Here is a 22,054-nt window from a genome sequence, read left to right on the forward strand (position 1 = left end):
TGGAGAAAACACTAATAGAAGGGCTTCTTCTCTTAGTTCTCTGCTGAAAGCATGGCAAAAGTGACACTGTTGTTAGTGGCCCCAAGACATTGCTTTGTGAAGGTGAGATGGGAAGAGCAGGGTAGGAAAGGAAGAACAGGGATTTGGTGTGACTGAACCCTTTATTGTCTCAGCCCACCAACCCTGCCTGATCAGGCCTTGATTATTGTATTAGTCCATTCTCACATTACTATAAAGAAACACCTGAGACTGAGTCATTTTTAAAGAAAAGAGGTTGAATTGGCTCATGGTTCTGCAGGCTGTACAGGAAGCATAGTGGCTTCTGCTTCTGGGGAGGCCTCAGGAAGCTTCCAATCATGGCAGAAGGCAAGGATGGAGCGAGGTGTCTCATGTGGCAGGAGCAGGAACAAGAGAATGGGGATAAGGTGCTACAGACTTCTAAACAACCATATCTCACGGGAACTCACTCACTATCACAAGAGTAGCACCAAAAGGATGGTGCTAAACTATTCATGAGAAATCCACCCCCTGATCCAATCACCTCCCACCAGGCCCCACCTCTAACATAGGGTATTACAAGTCTACATGAGATTTGGGCAGGAACACAGGGCCAAACCATATCAATTATAAACCCCACTCCTTACTCCTGCCTGTCTCTGGTATATTCTCTTACACTCAGTGGCCTCTGAAATTCCTCTCAGCAATGAGGTCCTGTGATTTAGGGACTCATACAGTCTCTTTATTCACCATCCAGTCTGCTTCTAATTCTTGTTGCTTTATTAGAAAGTATCTTTGCCATCCATTCCCTCCCCCGTGTCCCACCTGACATTTCATCCAAGTGCTTGTCACATATACAGAACCATAAAATTGTTCTGTGGCTCCCATTGCCTGCAGATTCATAGTCCAACTCCTGACCTCAAAAACCTTTTACTTGTCTGCTTCATATGACTGTCTTCAATCCATCACTTCTACTTGCCACATACCTGCCCTTTAGTCAGGTTCAACTGCTTCCTGACCTCATACTCCTCACACTCTCTTCCAGCCCAACTTCAAGCATACCCCTTTCTGGTGCACTTCCACATGGAAGGTATTGGAACTAAAACTGTAGTGTATCACTCTAAGGCATTTTCACTTAAATAGTGAATGCCAAATCTAATGGATTTCTTTCCTTCACACAGTGCATTTAATCTGTGAGAAAATTATGTCAGTCTACCTAACAATATGTCTGTAATCATTCCATATTCACAATAACCACTGCTATGATTTAGTTTGTATCTGCCATGATTCATTTTATAAATTATTGTAATAGGCTCCTAATTAGTCTTCCTTCTTTACCCTTGCCCCCTACAGTCTATTCTGAACAGAACAGACAGAGTGATCCTTTTAAAACCTAAGTCTGATCATGTAATTCCTCTGCTCAGAACCCTTGAATGGCTCCCCATTTCACTCACAATAGAGACCAAAGTTTTAATTGCCTAGGCCAGATGTGATCTGTTCCTCCCCTCCATTGTCTCTTTGATTTCATCTCCTACTCTCCTCCCCATCGCTTACTCTGTTCCGGTCACACTGACCTTCATGCTGTTCCATGAACACACCAGGCACTCTCCCATCATAGGGCCTTTGCGCTAGCTCTTCCACCTGCCTAGAATGCTTTCCCTATAAATATCTGCATGGCTAACTCTCTCACTTCTTTCAAGTCTTTGCTCAAATGTCACTTTCTCAGTGACCCTGATAACCTATTTAAAAGTTATCTCTCTACCACAGTCCCAATCCTATTTACCTTCTCTATTTTTTATATAACATGTATCTTTTTTTTTTTTTTTTTGAGACAGGGTCTCACTCTGTTGCCCAGGCCAGAGTGCAGTGGTATGATCTTGGCTCACTGCAGCCTCCACCTCCTGGGCTCAAGTGATCCTCCTGCCTCAGTCTCTCAAGTAGCTGAGACTGCAGGCGTGCCCCATCATGCCCAACTAATTTTTGTATTTTTTTTCAAAGACAGGATTTCACCATGTTGCCCAGACTGGACTTATTACCTTTTAACCAACTATACAATTTGTAGAATATAAACCCCACGAAGGCAGAATTTTTGTCTCTTTTGTCTCCTGATGTATTACCAGCATTTAGAAAAGTGTCTTACATATAGTAGGTGTTCAATAAATATTTGTTGAATGGTGGAGGGAGGGAGAGTTGGATGGATGATGACAGAAGGAGGGGTCAGAGGTCTAGAAAGCAAAGCAAGAGAGTATGGGGTAATTACTACTACATACTAATGACTTCCAAATCTATACTTTTAGTCTGTATCTCTTCTGAGCTTCAGATACATATAGCCAACTGCCTACTAGACTCTTTTGGGTGTGTCTACATCAAATGTACAAAAAAAATGGTATTATAGTATAGAGGACAGACTACCAGTTTATAAATCAAGAGAACTGTATTCTATTCCCAGGTCTGTCACTAACTAGCTGTGGGATCTGGGGATAGTCATATAACCTCCTTGGGTCTCAACCTTCTTGTCTGTAAAGCAAAAATATTGGGTTAGATTAGCCTAGATACCTCCAATGCTTTATCCAGCTCTAAAATTATGATTCTCTACCTTAAAAATGTAGCTACCACAATAATTATTTATACAGGCAAAAACCCTTTAAAGTGCATTAGGAAAAGCAAGGGCTGGTTAGCAGGTAGCATGTAGAGCTTTGTACCTTCTCTGGAGCAGGCACTGTAGAGTAATGGGTAGGTTTTCTAGCTCAGAAGTGACACAGGCCAGCCTGGTTTCATATCCCAGCTCTCCACCACTAAATAGCCATAAGATCTCTGATAAAGATCTTAACTTCTCTGTTATAGACTAGGCAAAATCAGACCTGGTATAAAAAGTCAATGGATCAAACTAGACTGGAGCAGACCAAGTACCAGTCTCCTAAAGATAAATGGTGAGTGAGTAACCCATTGTTGCAGAAGCAACATCCTCTGATTTCCAGGAAATTGAGATATAACAAGAAAAAAGAAAGTGTCCTAGAACACACTTTTTTTTTTTCCACAGATTGTCTATCAGAGATTTACTGAATTCCCAGTTAGCAGTTCTTAGTGGTGAAAAAAGAGGGTAATACCATCTCTCCAGAAAAGTTGATTTTGCCAAGATTTTTCACTGTGGCAATTAGACCTTCTATGGAGAGGTTACATTTTGCGTCTACGGGGAAATAACAGTGAACAGGGAATAAGTAATGGAATATCATCTGCTATCCGTGTCCAGGTACATGGGAGAATACCCAGGAGCCAGAAAAAGAGCAAGAGCAATGTTTTCATTTTACGATATCAAAATGGGAAGACTCTCAGGGCTGAATGCTATAAAGAGAGTTAGAGAAAGTGGGTAAATTGAGCATTAATTAAAATTCCCCAGCCTTCTAATTTTTCCAATCAGTTGGGATTACATTAACATACATTTAACCCCTGCTGATTGTCCAGGGGACCTTCAATCTTGAGCTGTCTAATAAAATCGACTTAAAGACTTTGCAGTATATAAATCCTGGCAAACCAGCTGAGTGATCTGTGATGCTCCTTTGAAAAGCAAGATTCAAGTGGCTTATCGGTTCTCTATGCTGCTTCCTGCCTCACTTCTCAAAGATCAGCAATGACTCTGATTGCCCCAACATAGCTCCCCAGAGTGGATGCTTGGGTATAATTAGAATTGCTAAAAGCTCCTCCTTTTCCATTACCAGAGATTAGAGTTCTTTTTATTCCCAGTTATCTTGAATCTTTATACATGGAACTTTTCTTTGTCTCCATCCTGAGTGGTGATTGGGGTGCTATAGAACTTAGCATATTACCTGATTAATAGGTGGGCTTTGAATTTGCTCTCCTATGGGTTATCATTGCTGGTGCCCTGATCACTGTATTTCAGTTGGATTAGAAAATCAGACCCAGACGACAAAGTGCTTTGAGCTGTTAATTAAGGAATGGGTACTATCCATTAAGGAAGATAGTATAGCCCATTACCCTGCTTGGTGGCATACCCCTAAATCTCAGCAAATGCTATTAAAGAGGCTTTCTACATTTACCCAAGGAAAATAAATAAATCCTCAGCATTCTTGACATTACTCTTAGTGCCTTTTATGCCCTTTTACTTAGAAGATAGTCACCACAGAAGAATCACAGCACCTAAATAAGGGTGATGACTTCATCACAGAATTTTTTTTTAATTAATTTTTTTTTTTTTTTTTTTTTTATTCTGAGATGGAGTCTTGCTCTGTCGCCCAGGCTGGAGTGTAGTGGCAGGATCTCAGCTCACTGCAAGCTCTGCCTCCCAGGTTCAGGCCATTCTCCTGCCTCAGCCTCCCGAGTATCTGGGATTACAGGCGCGTGCCACCATGCCTAGCTAATTTTTTGTATTTTTAGTAGAGACAGGGTTTCACCGTGTTAGCCAGGATGGTCTCGATCTCCTGACCTCATGATCCACCTGCCTCGGCCTCCCAAAGAATTTTTAAATCCCGCAAATGTAGCCAGGGGATGGAGCCTTTGCCTTTTCATTGTTACATGAAACTGCTGCAGTAACCAGATGCTTTTTAGAGTCTCTCAGTGGACCTAAAGGTACATTAAAGGAAACTCAAACAGTATAAAAGTGATTACTAGCTTCACAAAAGGATTCTTCGCCACCTAATTCTCCTAAATAGTAAACTTAAGAAGCCTTTTTATTCTGAAACAGGATTGTGTTCTAAAGTCTCTAATTTTAAAACATGGCTCTAACTATATGGATACTCTTGAAAATTCTTTACCTTATATAGTCGGTGGGGGGGTTGTGTTCCGTGGTCAAAGCCATATGTGTCTTCATAGCTGTAGATTTCTCTATACATATGAGTGGTTCCTTCACAAACCCAGCCTTGTCTAAAGATCTGGGTGACGCAAGGATCTGGAAGTTTAGAAGTTCAGGTCTTAGCTACCATTCTACTCCAGACTTCTGGTAGGACTTTAGAAAGTCCCAGATTGGGAATTAAGAAAACTGGGTTCTATGATAGTAAATAATAATAACGCTAAATGATTGCTATTTATTGGGAACCTGCCAAGTGCTAGGCATTGAACTACATGCAATATAGACAGTATATTATCAATTATCCTACAATAACCCTTGTAAGGTAGGAGTAGCATCCCTGTTTTAAAGATGAAGAAAGGTTTTCAGAGATTATATAATCTTCCCAAGGTCATACAGTCAGTCATGAAGTTAAGATTTAAATTTAGGTTTACCTGCTCCAAGTTCATGTTCCTTCTGTCTAATGTGGTGACCTGGAATGAGACATTTAACCTCACTCAGCTTTTTCCTCTGTAATATCAGAGATTTAGACTAAGTCAATCATTTTCAACCCTAACTACACATTACAACTGCCTGAGAAGCTTAAAAAGCAACAACAACAACAACAACAACAAAAATGAATGCACAGGCTACACCCCAGACCAATTAAATCAGACCCACTGGAGTGGGGCCCAGGCATTATTTAACTTCCAAATTGATTCGAATGTGCCACCAGAGTTAAGAATCACTGGAAATGTGATGGCTAGAATCCCTTCCAGTTCTTAAAAACTCAAAAGCATAAGTCTCAAACAATTCTAGACCTCATCTTCTCCATTTTGGCCCAAACTACAACCTCTTCAGTGCCTGTGACTAAGATATTTCAGATTCCTGCTCACTAGGTTATTTTCCCTTTCCCTCTAATCCTCTCATATAGAACAAAAAACCAATACAGTGAGGTCTTGAAATTACAGACTTGTAAAAATTAACAGAAAGTTTGTAAGTTCCCCGAATTCCTTTACCCCTTTTTTTGACCAAATACAGGAAAAGAGAGTATTATGAGTAACTGATTATTCTTAGCCACACCAACAAGACAGAGAGTAGTAGCAAAGTGAGGAAGCTAGAGATCCTGATACCCAAGGAAGCTCCCAAATCAGCTGCTTGCCAACTTGAATAAGAGTCAGGTTAGGGGCCTTGGCCTAATCTATGAACAAGACATTTATTTTCGCATGTGAGCTATGATCACTGGTTGTTGAGCTCTCCAAATCTTGAGTTAGGAGAAGTGTTGTTAAGAGCTGAGTGGAAAAGAATGGATTACACAAAATAAATCCTTGCAGATACAAAACCAATGCTAGAAAACCCATGACCATCATGCTTTGTTTTGTTGGGCTAAAAACTGTAGGAGTTTGCTTGGAAAATGCTTTGATACATGTAAATAGCAACAAGGAGCTGGCAGATAGAACAGGCTTTATGTATAAGATGAGTGCATATTTTTTTGAAGCAGAGGGAGAATCATCTCATTAAGTAGGTTTTTAATGATTCTCTATGGCCAAATTTATCTCACTTTAGTTAATGATTTCCCAGACGAGCTTGTTTTCTCTGCTGTCTTTCATATTTCCCTGTAAATGCTGCAAGGCTGACTCTGGACCTCACCTCTCCAGAAAGGAATTTGAGGAAAGGCTCACTGATTTAAAAAAACAACATAAAAGGGATGGTTTGTACTCTGATTTTGTGAAATCAAATCATTCTGACAGCTGTAGGCATTGTTAAGTAGGTACCCCATCATTGTCAAATTAATCCTGAATCTGTTCCTTCAAAAAGCATTAACAGAGAGAATATAGTAACTACAATCTGAATTAAACAAATCCTCTCTCAGGAACCCTGGTTCTGAGGACTCTTGAAAATTACAGTTTAAACTGAGTGGGATTTTCTCCCACTAATTTCTTGGTTTGTTTTGTTTGTTTGTTTGTTTGTTTGTTTTATTATTATACGTTAAGTTCTAGGGTACATGTGCATAACGTGCAGGTTTGTTACGTATGTATACTTGTGCCATATTGGTGTGTTACAAGGCACCAATCAACCTCGCCAGCACCCATCAACTCATCATTTACATCAGGTATGTTCAGTGCAATCCTCCCTCCAAAGGATTATAAATCATGCCGCCATAAAGACACAGCACACGGTGTTTATTGCGCACTATTCGGGGTTAACAGTGCTAAAGACTTGGAATCAACCAAATGTCCATCAGTGACATTTGGATTGAAGAAAATGTGGCGCGATACACCATCACTATGCAGCCATAAAAAGGATGAGTGTGTCCCTTGTAGGGACATGGATGCAGCTGGAAACCATCATTCTTAGCAAACTATCACAAGAACAGAAAACCAAACACCGTGACATGTTCTCACTCATAGGTGGGAACTGAACAATGAGATCACTTGGACTCAGGAAGGGGAACTTCTCCCACTAATTTCTTAATAAAAATAACTAAAAATTTGGCATAGCTGGATTGTCACAACAAAAGTAATGAACAAAACTAAAGGACTCTGGATGGGACGGACAGATAGGCCTGGGTCTTTATGCTCCAGATATCATGGTCACCAAACTAATGGATAAAATGATTTTCAGGTTCACGCAGTCAGTTTTCTATGGAGCAGAGATGAATACCTCAGAGGCCACGTCCTTCTGACACTCTTAGACAAAACTTTGACAGAGATAGCAGGGAAATGTTAGATTTTGAAGAGGTCTGTCCCAAGCAAACATTTTAATTTCAAATGTTTTTGCCCTTACACTTAGATCTCCCACCTCCTGCAACCCGAGAAAGACCACCAGGATGCAAAACAGTATTTGTGGGTGGCCTGCCTGAAAATGGGACAGAGCAAATCATCGTGGAAGTTTTCGAGCAGTGTGGAGAGATCATTGCCATTCGCAAGAGCAAGAAGAACTTCTGCCACATTCGCTTTGCTGAGGAGTACATGGTGGACAAAGCCCTGTATCTGTCTGGTAGGTGTTTAGATGTGGGGATTGTGCCCACCAGGCACCATGCAGATATTAAAGATAGGACTATTTGTGTCTATAGCAGCTAAGTTTGGGCTTAGTATTACCTGCTTTTGCCTTCAGAGATGGAAACTGAATATTCCCATTCAACTTCTTCCTTTAAAGCTCTTCAGTAGCTCCCAGTTGTCTATGGGATAAATCCAGACTCCTCACATGTGACATCTAAAGGCCTTGACTGTGGGCTCTCTCTCTTAGAGTTATCCCCGAATCCCTCCTTCCCTTACACACCATGTCCCAACCACACTAAGTGAGCTCGAATTCCCAGAATGTGCCATGGTGTTTTATGCCTTTTCCTCTGACTAGAATCACCTTGCCCACCACACACACCCCCTAAAGCTCCAGCTCAAGCACACCCTCCCTGGTAAGCTATCTCTGACCTGTCTCCCCACTCTGCCCAGCACTGCTTTAGGCACTCCTTCCTCAGGGCTTTCACAGCACCTGGTGCTTCCTCCCAACATGACACCTACTGTACCATGCTAGAACTGTCTCTTTCCATATCCGTCTCCCCCACCAGAGTATGAAATCCTTAAGGACAGGGACTGTGTCTTATTTAACATTGAATCCCCAGCATCTAGCACGTAACCTGGCAAAAGAGTAGATGCTCATAAATAGTTATGGAAGTCAGTCAGTTGTCAAGTATTTATTGACTGCTAGGCAGAATGCTAGGTTGCTGGGGATACAGCAAAGACTGAGGCAGATAGACTTCCTGCCATCAACAATATTGCATTCTGGAAATGGCAAAATATAATATATATATGAAAACAAATAAATAAGTTACTTTCAGTACTGATAAGTGCTCTGAGGAAGATAAAAAATGTTAAGGTACCCAGAGTTGTTAGGGAAGGAAGTCTTCTCTGACATTTGAACTGAGACTTGAATAATGTGAAGAGAGATTGCCATGTGAACATCTTGGGGAAGAGCATTCCAAAGTAAGGAACACCAAGCCAAAGTCCCTGAGATGAAAATGGACTTGGTATGTTCAAGCAGAGAATAGAAGGTTAGTATGACTGGAGCACAGAAAATGAGAGATCTGAGAGATGAAATCTGAAAGGTAGGCAACTATGACAATGTGTTTTATTCTAGAAGCCACTAGAGGATTTTAAGGAATTCAGTGACATGATCTGATTTACATTTTAGAAATGTTACTTCTGAGCAGAAGATGGGCTGAGAGGTATGAGCAGAGGTGGTAACTGGGAACTAAGTTAACCAACTGTAATATTAGTCTAACCCAGAAGTGATGGTGGCTTGTACAGTACGGTGGTTGGAGTGGAGATAGTAAGAACTACTTTGCATAAAATCTCCTGTTTATAGTAAAAATTCAGATTTAGGGTGTGTCTTGGTCCATTTTCTGTTGCTTATAACAGAATACCTGAAACTGGGTAATTTTTTTTTTTTTTTTAAGATGGAGTCTTGCTCTTGTCACCCAGGCTGGAATGCAGTGGCATGATCTCGGCTCACTGCAACCTCTGCCTCCTGGGTTCAAGCAATTCTCCTGCCTCAGCCTCCCGAGTAGGTGGGATTATAGGCACATGCCTGGCTAATTTTTGTATTTTTAGTAGAGATGGGATTTCACCTTGTTGGCCAGGCTGGTCTGGAACTCCTGACCTCGGGTGATCCGCCCACCTCTGCTTCCCAAAGTGCTAGGATTACAGGTGTGAGCCATCATGGCTGGCGAAGCTGGGTAATTTATAAAGAAAAGGAATTGGCCGGGCGCGGTGGCTCAAGCCTGTAATCCCAGCACTTTGGGAGGCCGAGACGGGCGGATCACGAGGTCCGGAGATCGAGACCATCCTGGCTAACACGGTGAAACCCCGTCTCTATTAAGAAATACAAAAAACTAGCCGGGCGAGGTGGCGGGCGCCTGTAGTCCCAGCTACTCGGGAGGCTGAGGCCGGAGAATGGCGTGAACCCGGGAGGCGGAGCTTGCAGTGAGCTGAGATCCGGCCACTGCACTCCAGCCTGGGCGACAGAGCGAGACTCCGTCTCAAAAAAAAAAAAAGAAAAGGAATTTATTTTTTACAGTTATGGAGGCTGGAAGTCCAAGGTCTAGGTGGCACACCTGATAAGGGGCTTCTTGCTCTCTACAGAGAGTTAGTGCAGGTCTTTCTTCCTCTTCTTATAAAGCCACCAATCCTACTCTCATGACAACCCATTAATCCATTAATCCATGAATGGATGAATCCATTCATGTGGACAGATCCTTCATGACCCAATCACCTCTTAAAGGCCCCAGCTCTTAATACTGCCACATTGAACTACTTCCTTGCCTAACAGTAATGGTTTGGAAGAATTCGGTCTAAGTGCTAGACATTTCATGATGACAGCATCTTCATTGATATAACAGGTGCTTATTGAACATCTTTCTTCTGTAAACTCTTGTGCTAGATTCTGTGCAGAGTAGAAAATGAGTAAAACTTAGTTCTTCCCCTTAATGAATTTAGGGTTAGTATGTAGTCATACACTTACTTATTAAAGAAAAATGTACTTAGTGCTAGGCATTACTCAATACACTGATATGACACACACACTGCTAATAAGAGATTAAAAGTTATAAGTGCCATGAAGGAGGAAGTGAGGGAGGAAGGTAGGAGAGGGAGAACGAGAATATTTCTGACTTCTAACTGGGGCCATCAAGAAAGGTAGCTTTTGGAATAAGTCTTTGACAAAGGGAAAACATTTGCTTGTGGACAATGGGGCATAAAAACAGCATGAGCAAAAGTACAAAGGTGGTAAGCTTTGGCAAACATTCAGGAAACAGCGAGTAGTGGTTTGTTTACTAAGTAGACATGAGAGGAGGAGGCAAAATATCAGTTATTAGCACACTCCGAAAGGCTTAACAGTTGGGTCTTTACTCCTCAGGTAATAGGGAATTGAAGAAATTTTTGAACAAGGAAGATAATTGTTTCTGCAAGATTAATTTGACAGCTCTATATAAAACTGTATTAGAAGAGAGATGAAAAAAGAGGAGAGGAGGTCAGTTAGAAGCTTGTTGTAATAGGCCAGGGAAAAGGTAACAAAGGTTTGAAAAAGTAGGCTAGTAACATGGGGAAGGAAAGGAGGCAGTGTAGATGGAGAATACTCTTATTACAGTTGGTAAGTGCTATAGAATCTAACTACCAAAAATTCGGCAGCACTTAACAGTGATAACAGAGCATTCCACGAGACTATTTTAATAAGAACATAAAGGTCTCAAAAAACCCTGCATAGTTGTACTTAGAAGACGATACACTGTTCAGGAAGCATCCATCTAAACATCACCAAAATCAGCTCTCTGTTAACAGCCACCTCCTAGAAACATTCTTAGGGCTGCCAAAAAAAAAGGGGATTTCAGTCAGTGATATGAAAACAACTAAATTTTGCCCTTTAAATTTGAATCTGTCCCTTGAAAGTGCACAAGTGCTAGCAATCTCCTGAATGGGGTGGCTGTTATCTCATTATGTAAAAGAAAGCAGTTAAAACAAACAAACAAAAAAATCCCTTACAAAAGGGGGCAAGAAAATGTGGAGGTCATCATTTTTTTTCTGATGGAATTGGAACACCTTTGGGAGCTGGCACTGTGCACAGTGCACCCACCCCATAGCATTCTAGCATCTTTAATGAGGTTTATGTAGAGCTTTCATCTCATCCTCTCATTTGATCCTCTCCACAGTTCTGGGAGAGTAGGCAAGGTAATGATTAGTAGCCCCATTTTTCTGATGGCTCAGATGATCAAATAAGATGAATGGATGTGCAAGTGTATTATAAACTGTAAAGAGCCCTGGAAAGACTTGCTTATGAAATGTATTCATTCTTCCTTTTTCTAAAAAGAATGTGTGACAGTTTTAGCATTCCTGGGTAATATTATTCTTTGTAACAGCTTTAATTAGCTATAATAATTTAATTTTAATGAGGTATAATAATTGACATACAATGATCTTAACATATTTCAAAAATACAATTATATAATATTCTATATATGTATTCAGGTGTGAAACCATCACCAACAATGGAAATAATGAATATGTCTGTTATCCCCAAGAGCTTCCTTTACACACCTTTCATAATCCTGTCCTTCTACCCTTCCCTACTCCCGTCTCAGGCAACCATTTATCTGTTCTCTATCAGATTAGTGTGGATTTTCTAGAACTTTATATGAATGGAATCACACATTATGTATGCTCTTCCTTCCTTTCTATAGATCCAGATTTCCACTTGGTGTCATTTTCCCTATGCTTGCATTTCCTTTAACATTTTTTGTAGAGCAGGTCTGTTCCTGATGAATTCTTTCAACATTGATTTGAAAAAGTATTTCACCTTTCTTTTTGAAAGATGTTTGTCCTCTGTCAAATGTTGTTCCACTATTTTCTTGCTTGCATTGTATCCAACAAGAAATGTGATGTTATCTTTATCTGTGTTTCTCTGTACATAATGTGTCTTTTGTCCACGGATGCTTTTAAGATATTTATTTTATTGCTGGTTTTGAGCAATTCAATTATGATATGCTTTGATGTAATTTTCTTCTTGTTTCTTGTGCTTGGGGTTCATTGGATCTGTCAGTTTGGATCAAATGTGGAAAATTTTCTCCCCTCATTTAACTTTTTTCTGTTCTCTCCCCTCTCTTTTGGTGCTCCAATTAGGCATATATTAGGCCCCTTGAAGTTGTCTTGCAGCTCACTGGTATTCTGTTCTTTTTTTTTTTTTTTTTTTTTCAGTCTTTTTTCTTTCTGTATTTTATTACAGATAGTTTCTGTTGCTATGTCTTCAAGTTCATTCATTTTTTTCATTATAGATTCAGGGGGTACATGTGCAAGTTTGTTACATGAGTATATTGTGTAATAGTGAGCTTTGGACTTCTAATATACCCATCACCCAAATAGTGATTATTGTATCCAATAGTTAATTTCAACCCTCATCCCCCTCCCACACTCCTCACTTTTGGAGTCCCCAGTGTCTATTATCTATCTTTATGTGTATCCATTGTTTAGCTCCGACTTATAAGTGAGAACATATGGTATTTGATTTTCTGTTTCTGAGTTATTTCACTTAGGATAATGGCCTGCATTTACATTTTAAAGTATTACTAAATCCAAAAGCCCAGTCTTCATATAATCCAGTGAGACAGGAGAAAATAAATGCTTCTCTTTTGCTGCTTTCAGAATTTTTTCCTTCACTTTGGATAGTCTGATGCCTATATGCCCTGGTGATGTTCTTCTTGCAAAATATCTTCCAGGTGTTCTCTGAGCTTCTTGTACCTGGATGTCTACATCCCTTGCAAGACCACGGAAATTTTCCTGGATTATTCCCTCAAATATGTTTTTCAAAGTTTTTACTTTTACTCTTCTCACTCAGGAATGCCTGTTACTCATAGGTGTGATTGCTTTACAGAATCCCATATTTCTCAAAGGCTTTATTCATTGTTTTAAATTCCTTTTTTATTATTTTTGCCTGACTGGGTCAATTCAAACGAGCAGTGTTCAAGCTCTGAAATTCTTTCTTCTGCTTGGTATAGCCTGTTATTAAAGCTTTCTATTGTATTTTCTAATTCCTTCAGTGAATTTTTAATTTCCAGAAGTTCTGGGTTTTTTTTTTTTAAGATCTCTATCTTTTCTTTCATATCCTGCATTGTTTTTCTGATTGCTTTGTTAGTTTTCAACTTTCTCTTGGATCTCATTGAGCTTCCTTACAATCCATATTTTGAATTCTTGATCTGTCATTTCAGAATTTTCATTTTGGTTAGGATCCATTGCTAGACAGCTAGTGTGATCTTTTTGGGGTGTTGCAACACCCTGAGTTCTTACACTGGTTCCTTCTCACATGGTTATGCTGTCACTTCTTATTTTTGAATCTAATTTCATTTGGATGGGACTTTTTTCCCCCCTTGAAGGTGTGACTGTAGCGTATGTTGGGTAGGGTCCTTTGGCTTTGCTTCTTTAGCCCTGTGCACTTCTGTCAGCAGGTGTCCTATTGTGCTGTGCAGTTCAACCTCCTGGTGAGTAGGTGGCGCCTACAGGTAAGAGCCACCTGTGGCAGAAGCAGATCAGTATGTGCTGGTTTTTTTCTTACTGTGAGGTGCTCTCTGTTCTTTCAGGTGATGGGCTGGTCTGTGAAATTCCAGGTTCCCTATTCACCCCAGGGAGAGTGGATAGAGGACAAAGCTGGGTGGAGCTGGACAACCAAGCTCACCCACGAATAACCCAATGATGAACACAGGCAGCACCCCTGACAGGAGTGGCTAGGGGAACTCTTGGAGAAATGTGCTGCGGTCTTTTCAGGGGATGAGGGGGCCACATCAACTCCACTTCCTAGACAGACAGGATCACAATGTTTCTCTGTCACAACCGTCTCCTGGGGCTCCTGACTCAGTTTATACACTGTCCATCTATCTCCAGGCTACCATGTAGCTGAGAGGAGTGACTTTGGGGAGGAAGCTCTTCCCTCAGCCCAGTACAGCCAGCTTTGTGGCTCACCTATTCTCTGACACAGCTTTGTGTAGACAGGGGGGCGGGCTCTGCCTTTCAGCATCTGAGAGTGGGTGGCAACTGTGGGGGTGCCAGCTGATTGGGTCCAACCTCAGGCCTTGGGGCAAGTGATCAGGTGCCAGCAGTGATGGACTGAACTAAGCAGTCCCCCAATTCCCAGGCCCCTAAGTGGCCCACTGGATGGTGTGTGGGGGTCCTGGAGGGACTCCACCAGGACCAGGCCAGCAGGCTTATTCTCAGGCTCCCAGGGTTCAGGTGGTGGCTGCGATAAGGAGGGCAGGCTGGTCCCCAGTCACCAGTAGAACTCTCAGGTGGGGGCAGGCAGAAGGCTCAGGTGCTGGGAGCCCCCAGGTTCATTAATTTTTTTCTTATGCAGCATCTAATTTGCCATCAGTCCTGTCCGGTGATGTTTTTTTCAACTTAGACATTGTAGCTTAAGCCTGTAGATGTTTGATTGTGGCTCTTTTTGTATCTTTCATGTTTCTCCTTAATATGGCCAGTCTTTTCTCTAGCTTCTTGAGCATGTGAAATCAAATTTTCATCGTTGTTTTTATATCCTTATCTACTAATTAAATTATCTGCATCACTTCTGGGTCTGTTTGGATTGGCTGATTTTTTAAAATCTTTATTATGGGTCATATTTCCTGAATCTTTGCATATCAAGTAATTTTTTATTAAAGTTTACCTTATTTGGTGACAGATATTTTTATTTCTATAAATAGTCTTGAGTTTTGTTCTAATTGCAGTTAAGTAACTTGAGAAAATTTTGGTTCTTTTAGGTCTTGCTTCTTAAGTTTTGTTCAGCAAGACCAGAGCAGTTTAGGGCTAATTTTTCTCCACTATTAAGGCAGAACCCTTCCGATCACCCAGTACCAGAAGTGTGAGTTTTTCTGCTCTGGTTGGTAGGAAAAGGAGCTATTCCCAACCCTATGGGAGCTTTTCAGGGATTGTTACCTCTAATGCTCAGGTAGTTTCCCACACATATAGACATTAGTACTCAGCTAAATAATAGTGGAGGACCCTCTGCATATCTCTGAAGCTCTTTCTCTGTGCAGCTTTCTTCTTTCTGGTACTCTGCCTTATGAACTCTATTTCCATATTCTCCCTAGACTCCCAGTTCAGTCTCCTCAACTTGGGAACACCATCATGCCCTGCCTGAGTTCCCTTCCCTGTGCTGAGGCCCAGAAACTCTCCAGGAAATAAACCGGGGCAGTCATAGGGATCACTTCATTTGGTTCTTGTCTCTCTGTGATCCCTGTCTTCATTGTCTTATGTATAGTATCTTTAAAAGCATTATTTCATATATTTTATTCATATTTTTAGTTGTTTAAGGTAGGAGGGCAAATCTATCCCCTGTTACTCTATCTTAGCCAGAAGCAAAACTCTGTGTTGGGTATTATTCTTGAGAGGCAGGTTAGAATGGAGGAAAGCACAGAGTCTAACGTCCTAGATTCAAGAGCCAGCTCTACAGTTTGCTAATTGTCTGACCCAGAGCAAGCCACTTAACCTCCCTAACCTCTTTTGATGCTCAGTTTTCTGTTTGGTATAATGTTTACCCTGCAAGCTTGTGCTGAGAATGAAATGAGATAAATTCCTATGGAAGTATCTAGCTGAGCTCTTGAAACTTAAAAAGTACTTAGTTTTTTCCCCACTTTTTGTTAAGAGACATGACTTGGGTAAGTATAGCTGGCACAAAAAGAGGAGGTAGGGAGTTGAATACTGCTTTTCTGAATCCCAGTCCTATACTACTATATTATAATCACACTACATCTCTTTTTTAAGGATCCCAAATTATATGTCACATGGGTCACACACCACTCTCCATCATTTTTTTTTTTTTTTTTTTTGTCAGAAAAAAAAAATGGTTCACAGTTGACAAATGCTTCTAGGAAACAATTTTAGGGATTAAAATGCCAAGTTAATGCATTTCAGTTTTACCAAAATCTTTGTGATAGTATAATGGACACTCTTGAATTTATTTAAAGACAAGTTCGTTTGAGGCCACCTTTTCCATTCTTCCCAGCCCTTAGTACCATATAAGGATCATGCTTGATATTATTACCCACGGAGTCAACCTCAGCCAGAGGTAAGGTATTAGATGGAGGAATTGAACTCTTAAGAACAAGACTAACCCAACCCATAGAATGTGACCTATTATCAGAGATAATTTAAGTCTTTTGATGATTTACGTGCTAAGCATCGGAGAGAATTTGGAGTTGTGTGGTCACTTGGAACTGCTGCAGTGACATCTGAAACACTGAACTTGGAAAAGTATTTATAGTCTTTCATGTCTCTCTCTCTCTCCCCCCCTCCCCCAACCCCCCCCCCCCCCCCCGGCTCTCCCTCTCTTCTCCTCTCCCTTTCACCCTCCTGTGAACTTAGGTTACCGCATTCGCCTGGGCTCTAGTACTGACAAGAAGGACACAGGCAGACTCCACGTTGATTTCGCACAGGCTCGAGATGACCTGTATGAGTGGGAGTGTAAACAGCGTATGCTAGCCAGAGAGGAGCGCCATCGTAGAAGAATGGAAGAAGAAAGATTGCGTCCACCATCTCCACCCCCAGTGGTCCACTATTCAGATCACGAATGCAGCATTGTTGCTGAAAAATTAAAAGGTATCAAAGGCACTCAAGCTTCATGATTAAAAGAACTCTTTCCTTTAGAGAAGTGTAATAAATATAATTGCGTTGTTGACAGTTGCCCTTTGAGTTTCCTACTACTGGATTCTAAGCATTTCTTGTGTTGAAGACTTGCAGATAGAGGGGTGTACCTAGTAACTCAAGAACCAGAAAATGTATCCCTACTACCTGTGTCTCTGCTCCTTCATTGTCTCAAGGGATGGCATTTTTCTCTTCAGACATCAGGTGGCTAGAAATAAACAAGTTTTCCTCACTTTTCCACTTCAGAGAATTTTAGGCATGATCTATGTGACTTGGAACCTGTAAGAGCCCTCTTTTATAGTGGATACAAGTTAGGTTTTAATTCCAAGTCAAATGAGTGAATCTGGATGATAGGATTTGATGTGTTCCTGAAAAACTCTGGTAAAATTCTCATTTTAAAGACGAGAAAATTAAGGTCCAGAAAGTAGTCATGCTGTACATTCTTCTTAGATTACTCAAAGACTTAGCCACCACCAACTAAAAAGTAAAGACTTTTAAATCACTTTAAAAGACCAATTTATTTAAAACAGTGACTCTGGAGACATGTAGACATTGCTTAATCAGACTGCTTTCCCATTAGTTTTGATTCTTGTTCCCCTTGTTTGACTCTCAGCCATTTTGTTAATTTAACATTAATTGCTCTGCCTGGTCTCCTGTCTTAGTAGCTCAAATCCAGTCTTTCTCATTTTCTGAGTATAGATGATTTTATTGGATGAATGCTGGTGTCCCATTGATCTTATTGGTAACACCAATCCAGCTCTAATGGTATGAATTTTCCCTTCTTCTTGTGCTCTCAGCTCAGCAAGATACTGCTAATCCTACTTTCCAAATAGGTTTCCTTCACCAGACATGTTTGTACCTCATAGCCTAAGGGATTCACACATGTAAGAAATTGGTTTTGACTTTCTTTAAGGGAAAAGCAGAAAATCTAGAGTCCAGAATAGAGGCACAGAAATAATGGTACATTTTGAAAAACTGAAAAGGCTGAAAGCATTGGTAAGATGCCAGGTCCAAGACTTGCCTATTTGCACAACACCAAACAAATCAGTTTAAGTTTAAAAAAAAAAATGAATTTAATGGGTGTGTGACCCTCAAGAGAAGCAAAAACTGAGCATCAACATAAAGTCTATATCTAAGTAATAAAGTGAAAAGCTGCTATAAGGGGAGGCTGACTGCTTGTTATATGTCTGCACTGAAAAAGGGGCAAGAGGCAGGAAGTTCAAATTGCAGTGAAAGAAATTTCCATTTGACATAAGGGTTTCTAGCCAGAGAAGGATGTGAAGCCCTTGAATAGATCCAAATGGGCTCTCCCTCTCTGGAGCCTTTAAGAACAGAATGCGTAAGTGGCTATCTTGGGGAGCTGAACCAGAAGCTTTGGAAGAGCTGTGCTCTTAACTATCTTAACTAATCACAGAATAACTCCTAACTAGCTGCAGAAATCTACATGGAGGGTTCTTCAGGCAAGAGAAAAAAGGATATGGAGAAATATAGAAATAAAATAAATTGCATCAAAATAAATTGTGACTGGGACTAAGTGGAAGGCCTGGGGCTGTGGATTGAACACAGGAGTGATACTATAAAAGGTTGAAGATGTACATGTTTGTGTCTAAAGAATGACCCACTTAACTCTTCCCTGAGGCTCCTCCCAACACTGTAATTCCATGGATCCAAGGTAAAGTTACTGTGAAATTCGAGTTAAACTCAGGATTCAACTTTGCTTTTCCTCATTAAAACACAGGACTATAGAATTCTGAAGTTCCCTCACTAATTCATGTTTTGTTTTTCTCTCTCTCTCCCCTCTGCCCCCTGCCCCCCTTCTCTCTCTCTCTCTCTCTCTCTCTCTCTCTCACACACACACACACACACACACACACACAGTCAGAGAGGGTAAGAGATTTGTAATACATGAAAGCTATATATCAGTGCAGAAAACTTTTTTCAAGGAAACATTTCTCTTTCTGAAAATTCATCATAGACCACAACCAATCTGACTGCATTGATCCTTCCATTCTTCCTGTTTGTCTGCCTGCCTACTGCCTGTGTGTGCACGTGTGTGTATGTGTGGCTCCTCATCCTCATCAATTCATTTACCCACCACTGCCAAAAACCATGATGCCCTCTTTGCCAGCATGTTGGGAAAATAGATCAAAATGTGGTTACCTTTGTTAGTTATAAAAATACATTTTTTTTCAGATGATTCCAAATTCTCAGAAGCTGTACAGACCTTGCTCACTTGGATAGAGCGAGGAGAGGTCAACCGTCGTAGCGCCAACAACTTCTACTCCATGATCCAGTCAGCCAACAGCCATGTCCGCCGCCTGGTGAACGAGAAAGCTGCCCATGAGAAAGATATGGAAGAAGCAAAGGAGAAGTTCAAGCAGGCCCTTTCTGGAATTCTCATTCAATGTGAGTGGAACTTAGAGTTCTGCTGGAATGAGGATAAGTCACTTCACTTAGTTACTTGCTCTCTATGGAAGCCCAGGTCTCCAGAGCCATCCTGTGTTAAGGCTCAAGGCTCCCTTTTTCACTGCCTTGTGCTCTCCTTGTATTGCCAAATGCCCATGCTCCAGTTTCACAGGAGACATGTGGGCACCTGCTAGCTTCATTTTCTCTGGTATATCTACTTCAACTCCTTAGAAACAGTGATCCTTAAGCCACATCCTGTACTTCTACAGCCCTGGGCCTCAGTAGAGACTGGGTATTTTATTGCTAAAGTTACAATGTAGCATCAACATTTTAAAGCTGCTTTTCTTCAGATTTGCATAATTATCATCATGTAATATGCCTTCTAGAAACTCCATTTCAAAGATCAATGTAATTATATTTCCCAAGGTGATTGGATAAAACTCAAATTTTCTACTTCTACATTTTTGATTTAGTTTACTTTCTTCTGCTACCTTTGCTGGATGTCATAGACACTGGGACAAGGTGAGAAACTACCAAAATGGCCATTTTCAAAAAGAAGTTCTGCTTCAAACCTATCTAAGGTCTCTGAAATGAACCAGATCAGATAAATTATCAAGTAATTTTTTGTTTACCGCATTATAAAATTATACACTCTTATTTTTTCAGTAAGAAAGAGTATTCACCTTAAGAGTAAGGGTACAGTTTTATGATTTTGCTTTTAAACAATTATAGTCCACTCTTTCCAAACTTGACTTCCCTGTACTTGACTCATACATAATTGTGATTAAGGGGGAATTGTTCCATTTGCCGCTTGTATTTTGAAAGTATATATGAGCATAAAATCCAGGAGGCAAAAGCACATGTCTTCAGGACTTGAGAATAAATTTTTAAAAAGAGAGAGCAGCACACATCATGGGAATATAAATCCTTAAGTCATTAGAAGACAGGGTGCAAACAGGGGTGTAAAGAGAAAAAAATAATACCTCTGGATTTTCTTGCTGTGAACACCCAACCAGAAAGGGGCTCTTGTCCTGCTTTTCTTTTCCCAAAAGAGTCATGTCTAAGCTTCCCCTCTCTTGAACTGTGATTAGGATAAAGTCCGAGAACATCTGCACACATTTTCCCGTTTGACATTTTAAGAGACCTTGAAAAATACTCTCCAGGACCACACTTACACAGTATCCTTCCCTAAAATTTGTATTTCTCCAGTCAACGAGTCTATCTCGGTAGACTTAAAAAAGATCCACTCCATCTTAGGTTTTGATTTGATGCTTCTAGTTAAACATACCTCAGAATAGTAAAAGCATGAATTCTGTTGAAGCAAAGCATCCAAGTGTGTGTCAGAGCGCTATGAAAGGAGCCAGGGGTAGAATGTTTCTGGTATGGTTTGCCATTTTCTTCCATGCTGTGTGGAGTCACTAGTACTAAACTAAAGACAAGTACTAAATTAAAGTGCATTTGCTGTGACTCTTCCTCTCCTGCCTCCATGAATTCACACTGCCTGTATTAAAACTCTAGTTGTTACCATTTTACCCCAAGCCTCTGGTGTTCCCTTTTGCCTTTCTGTATGTTGATGTCTTTTCCTTTGCGTCTCCTTTAAAATCAAAGTACCCCAACACACATAGCCTTTTCCAAGCACAACCACAGCTTAGTATAGTGTCATAACGAGAAGATACAACAAGCCTGATGCTTCTCTTTTATTTCATTTCTTTTCTCCTCTCTTTTTCCATCCCTGGATGATACCCTGGCCTGATCCAACTGCTGATTTGATGCTGCAGTTGAGCAGATAGTGGCTGTGTACCATTCTGCCTCCAAGCAGAAGGCATGGGACCACTTCACAAAAGCCCAGCGGAAGAACATCAGCGTGTGGTGCAAACAAGCTGAGGTTGGTAACTTTTTATTCTGGTAGCCCCTCAGGGGGACAGTTTCTTTCTTTAACAAGTTATTGATTTGGAGTTTAGCCAGAATTAAATAGTGCCAAGCTCCCATGGTCACAACAAGGCCCTAATGAAACACTAAGACATGTTCTATAGCCTGTCACTGTGTCCAGACCACCTGCTGTCAAAAGGGTAATAAATGTGCATGTGCTGTGGTGAATGCATTCTGCTGGTTGGAAACCTTAGCAGTGAAAATGTAGCTGGGATAATTATAAGTTTACTTCTCTAAGCGAGCTAGTCTTGGGTACAACAGTAATTACTGACCTGCGCTTCTAGTGTTAGTAATATTAGGGCTGTCTTACATTTTTTAGAGTGTCTTGACAGTGAAGGATGGAAGCTGCCTGGTGTTACATTGGATCTTTGAAATTTCTGAGCTTCTTTTATCAAACTCATTTAGTCATCTTTATAGGTGGAAGCTTTAAAGGTAACAGGACTCTGATCTTAGGTTAAGGTTGGCACACACCTCTCTGCTTATACTCAAGTGACATTTTTAGCATAACAATAGAATAAATGTGATGTGATTAGGTTGCTATTCTTTTTTTTTTTTTGAGATAGAGTCTCGCTCTGTCGCCCAGGCTGGAGTGAAGTGGCCGGATCTCAGCTCACTGCAAGCTCCGCCTCCCGGGTTTATGCCATTCTCCTGCCTCAGCCTCCCGAGTAGCTGGGACTACAGGTGCCCGCCACCTCGCCCGGCTAGTTTTTTGTATTTTTTAGTAGAGACAGAGTTTCACTGTGTTAGCCAGGATGGTCTCGATCTCCTG

At 40.8% G+C, this 22,054-nt stretch overlaps 1 protein-coding gene across 6 annotated transcripts in view; it reads left to right on the forward strand.

The window, feature by feature from the left end:
* Nucleotides 1–22,054, forward strand: part of ENOX2 (ecto-NOX disulfide-thiol exchanger 2) — a 290,205-nt gene that overhangs the window by 224,996 nt on the left and 43,155 nt on the right. For all 6 annotated transcript variants that reach the window (XM_031660774.1, XM_031660776.1, XM_031660773.1 and 3 more), the window contains 4 exons: nucleotides 7,571–7,777; nucleotides 16,672–16,905; nucleotides 19,144–19,356; nucleotides 21,135–21,241. In XM_031660774.1, coding sequence (XP_031516634.1) covers nucleotides 7,571–7,777; nucleotides 16,672–16,905; nucleotides 19,144–19,356; nucleotides 21,135–21,241 — 761 coding nt within the window. The remainder of the gene's footprint in view (nucleotides 1–7,570; nucleotides 7,778–16,671; nucleotides 16,906–19,143; nucleotides 19,357–21,134; nucleotides 21,242–22,054) is intronic.

Source organism: Papio anubis, chromosome X (genome assembly GCF_008728515.1).
Source record: "Papio anubis isolate 15944 chromosome X, Panubis1.0, whole genome shotgun sequence".
NCBI lineage: Eukaryota > Metazoa > Chordata > Mammalia > Primates > Cercopithecidae > Papio > Papio anubis.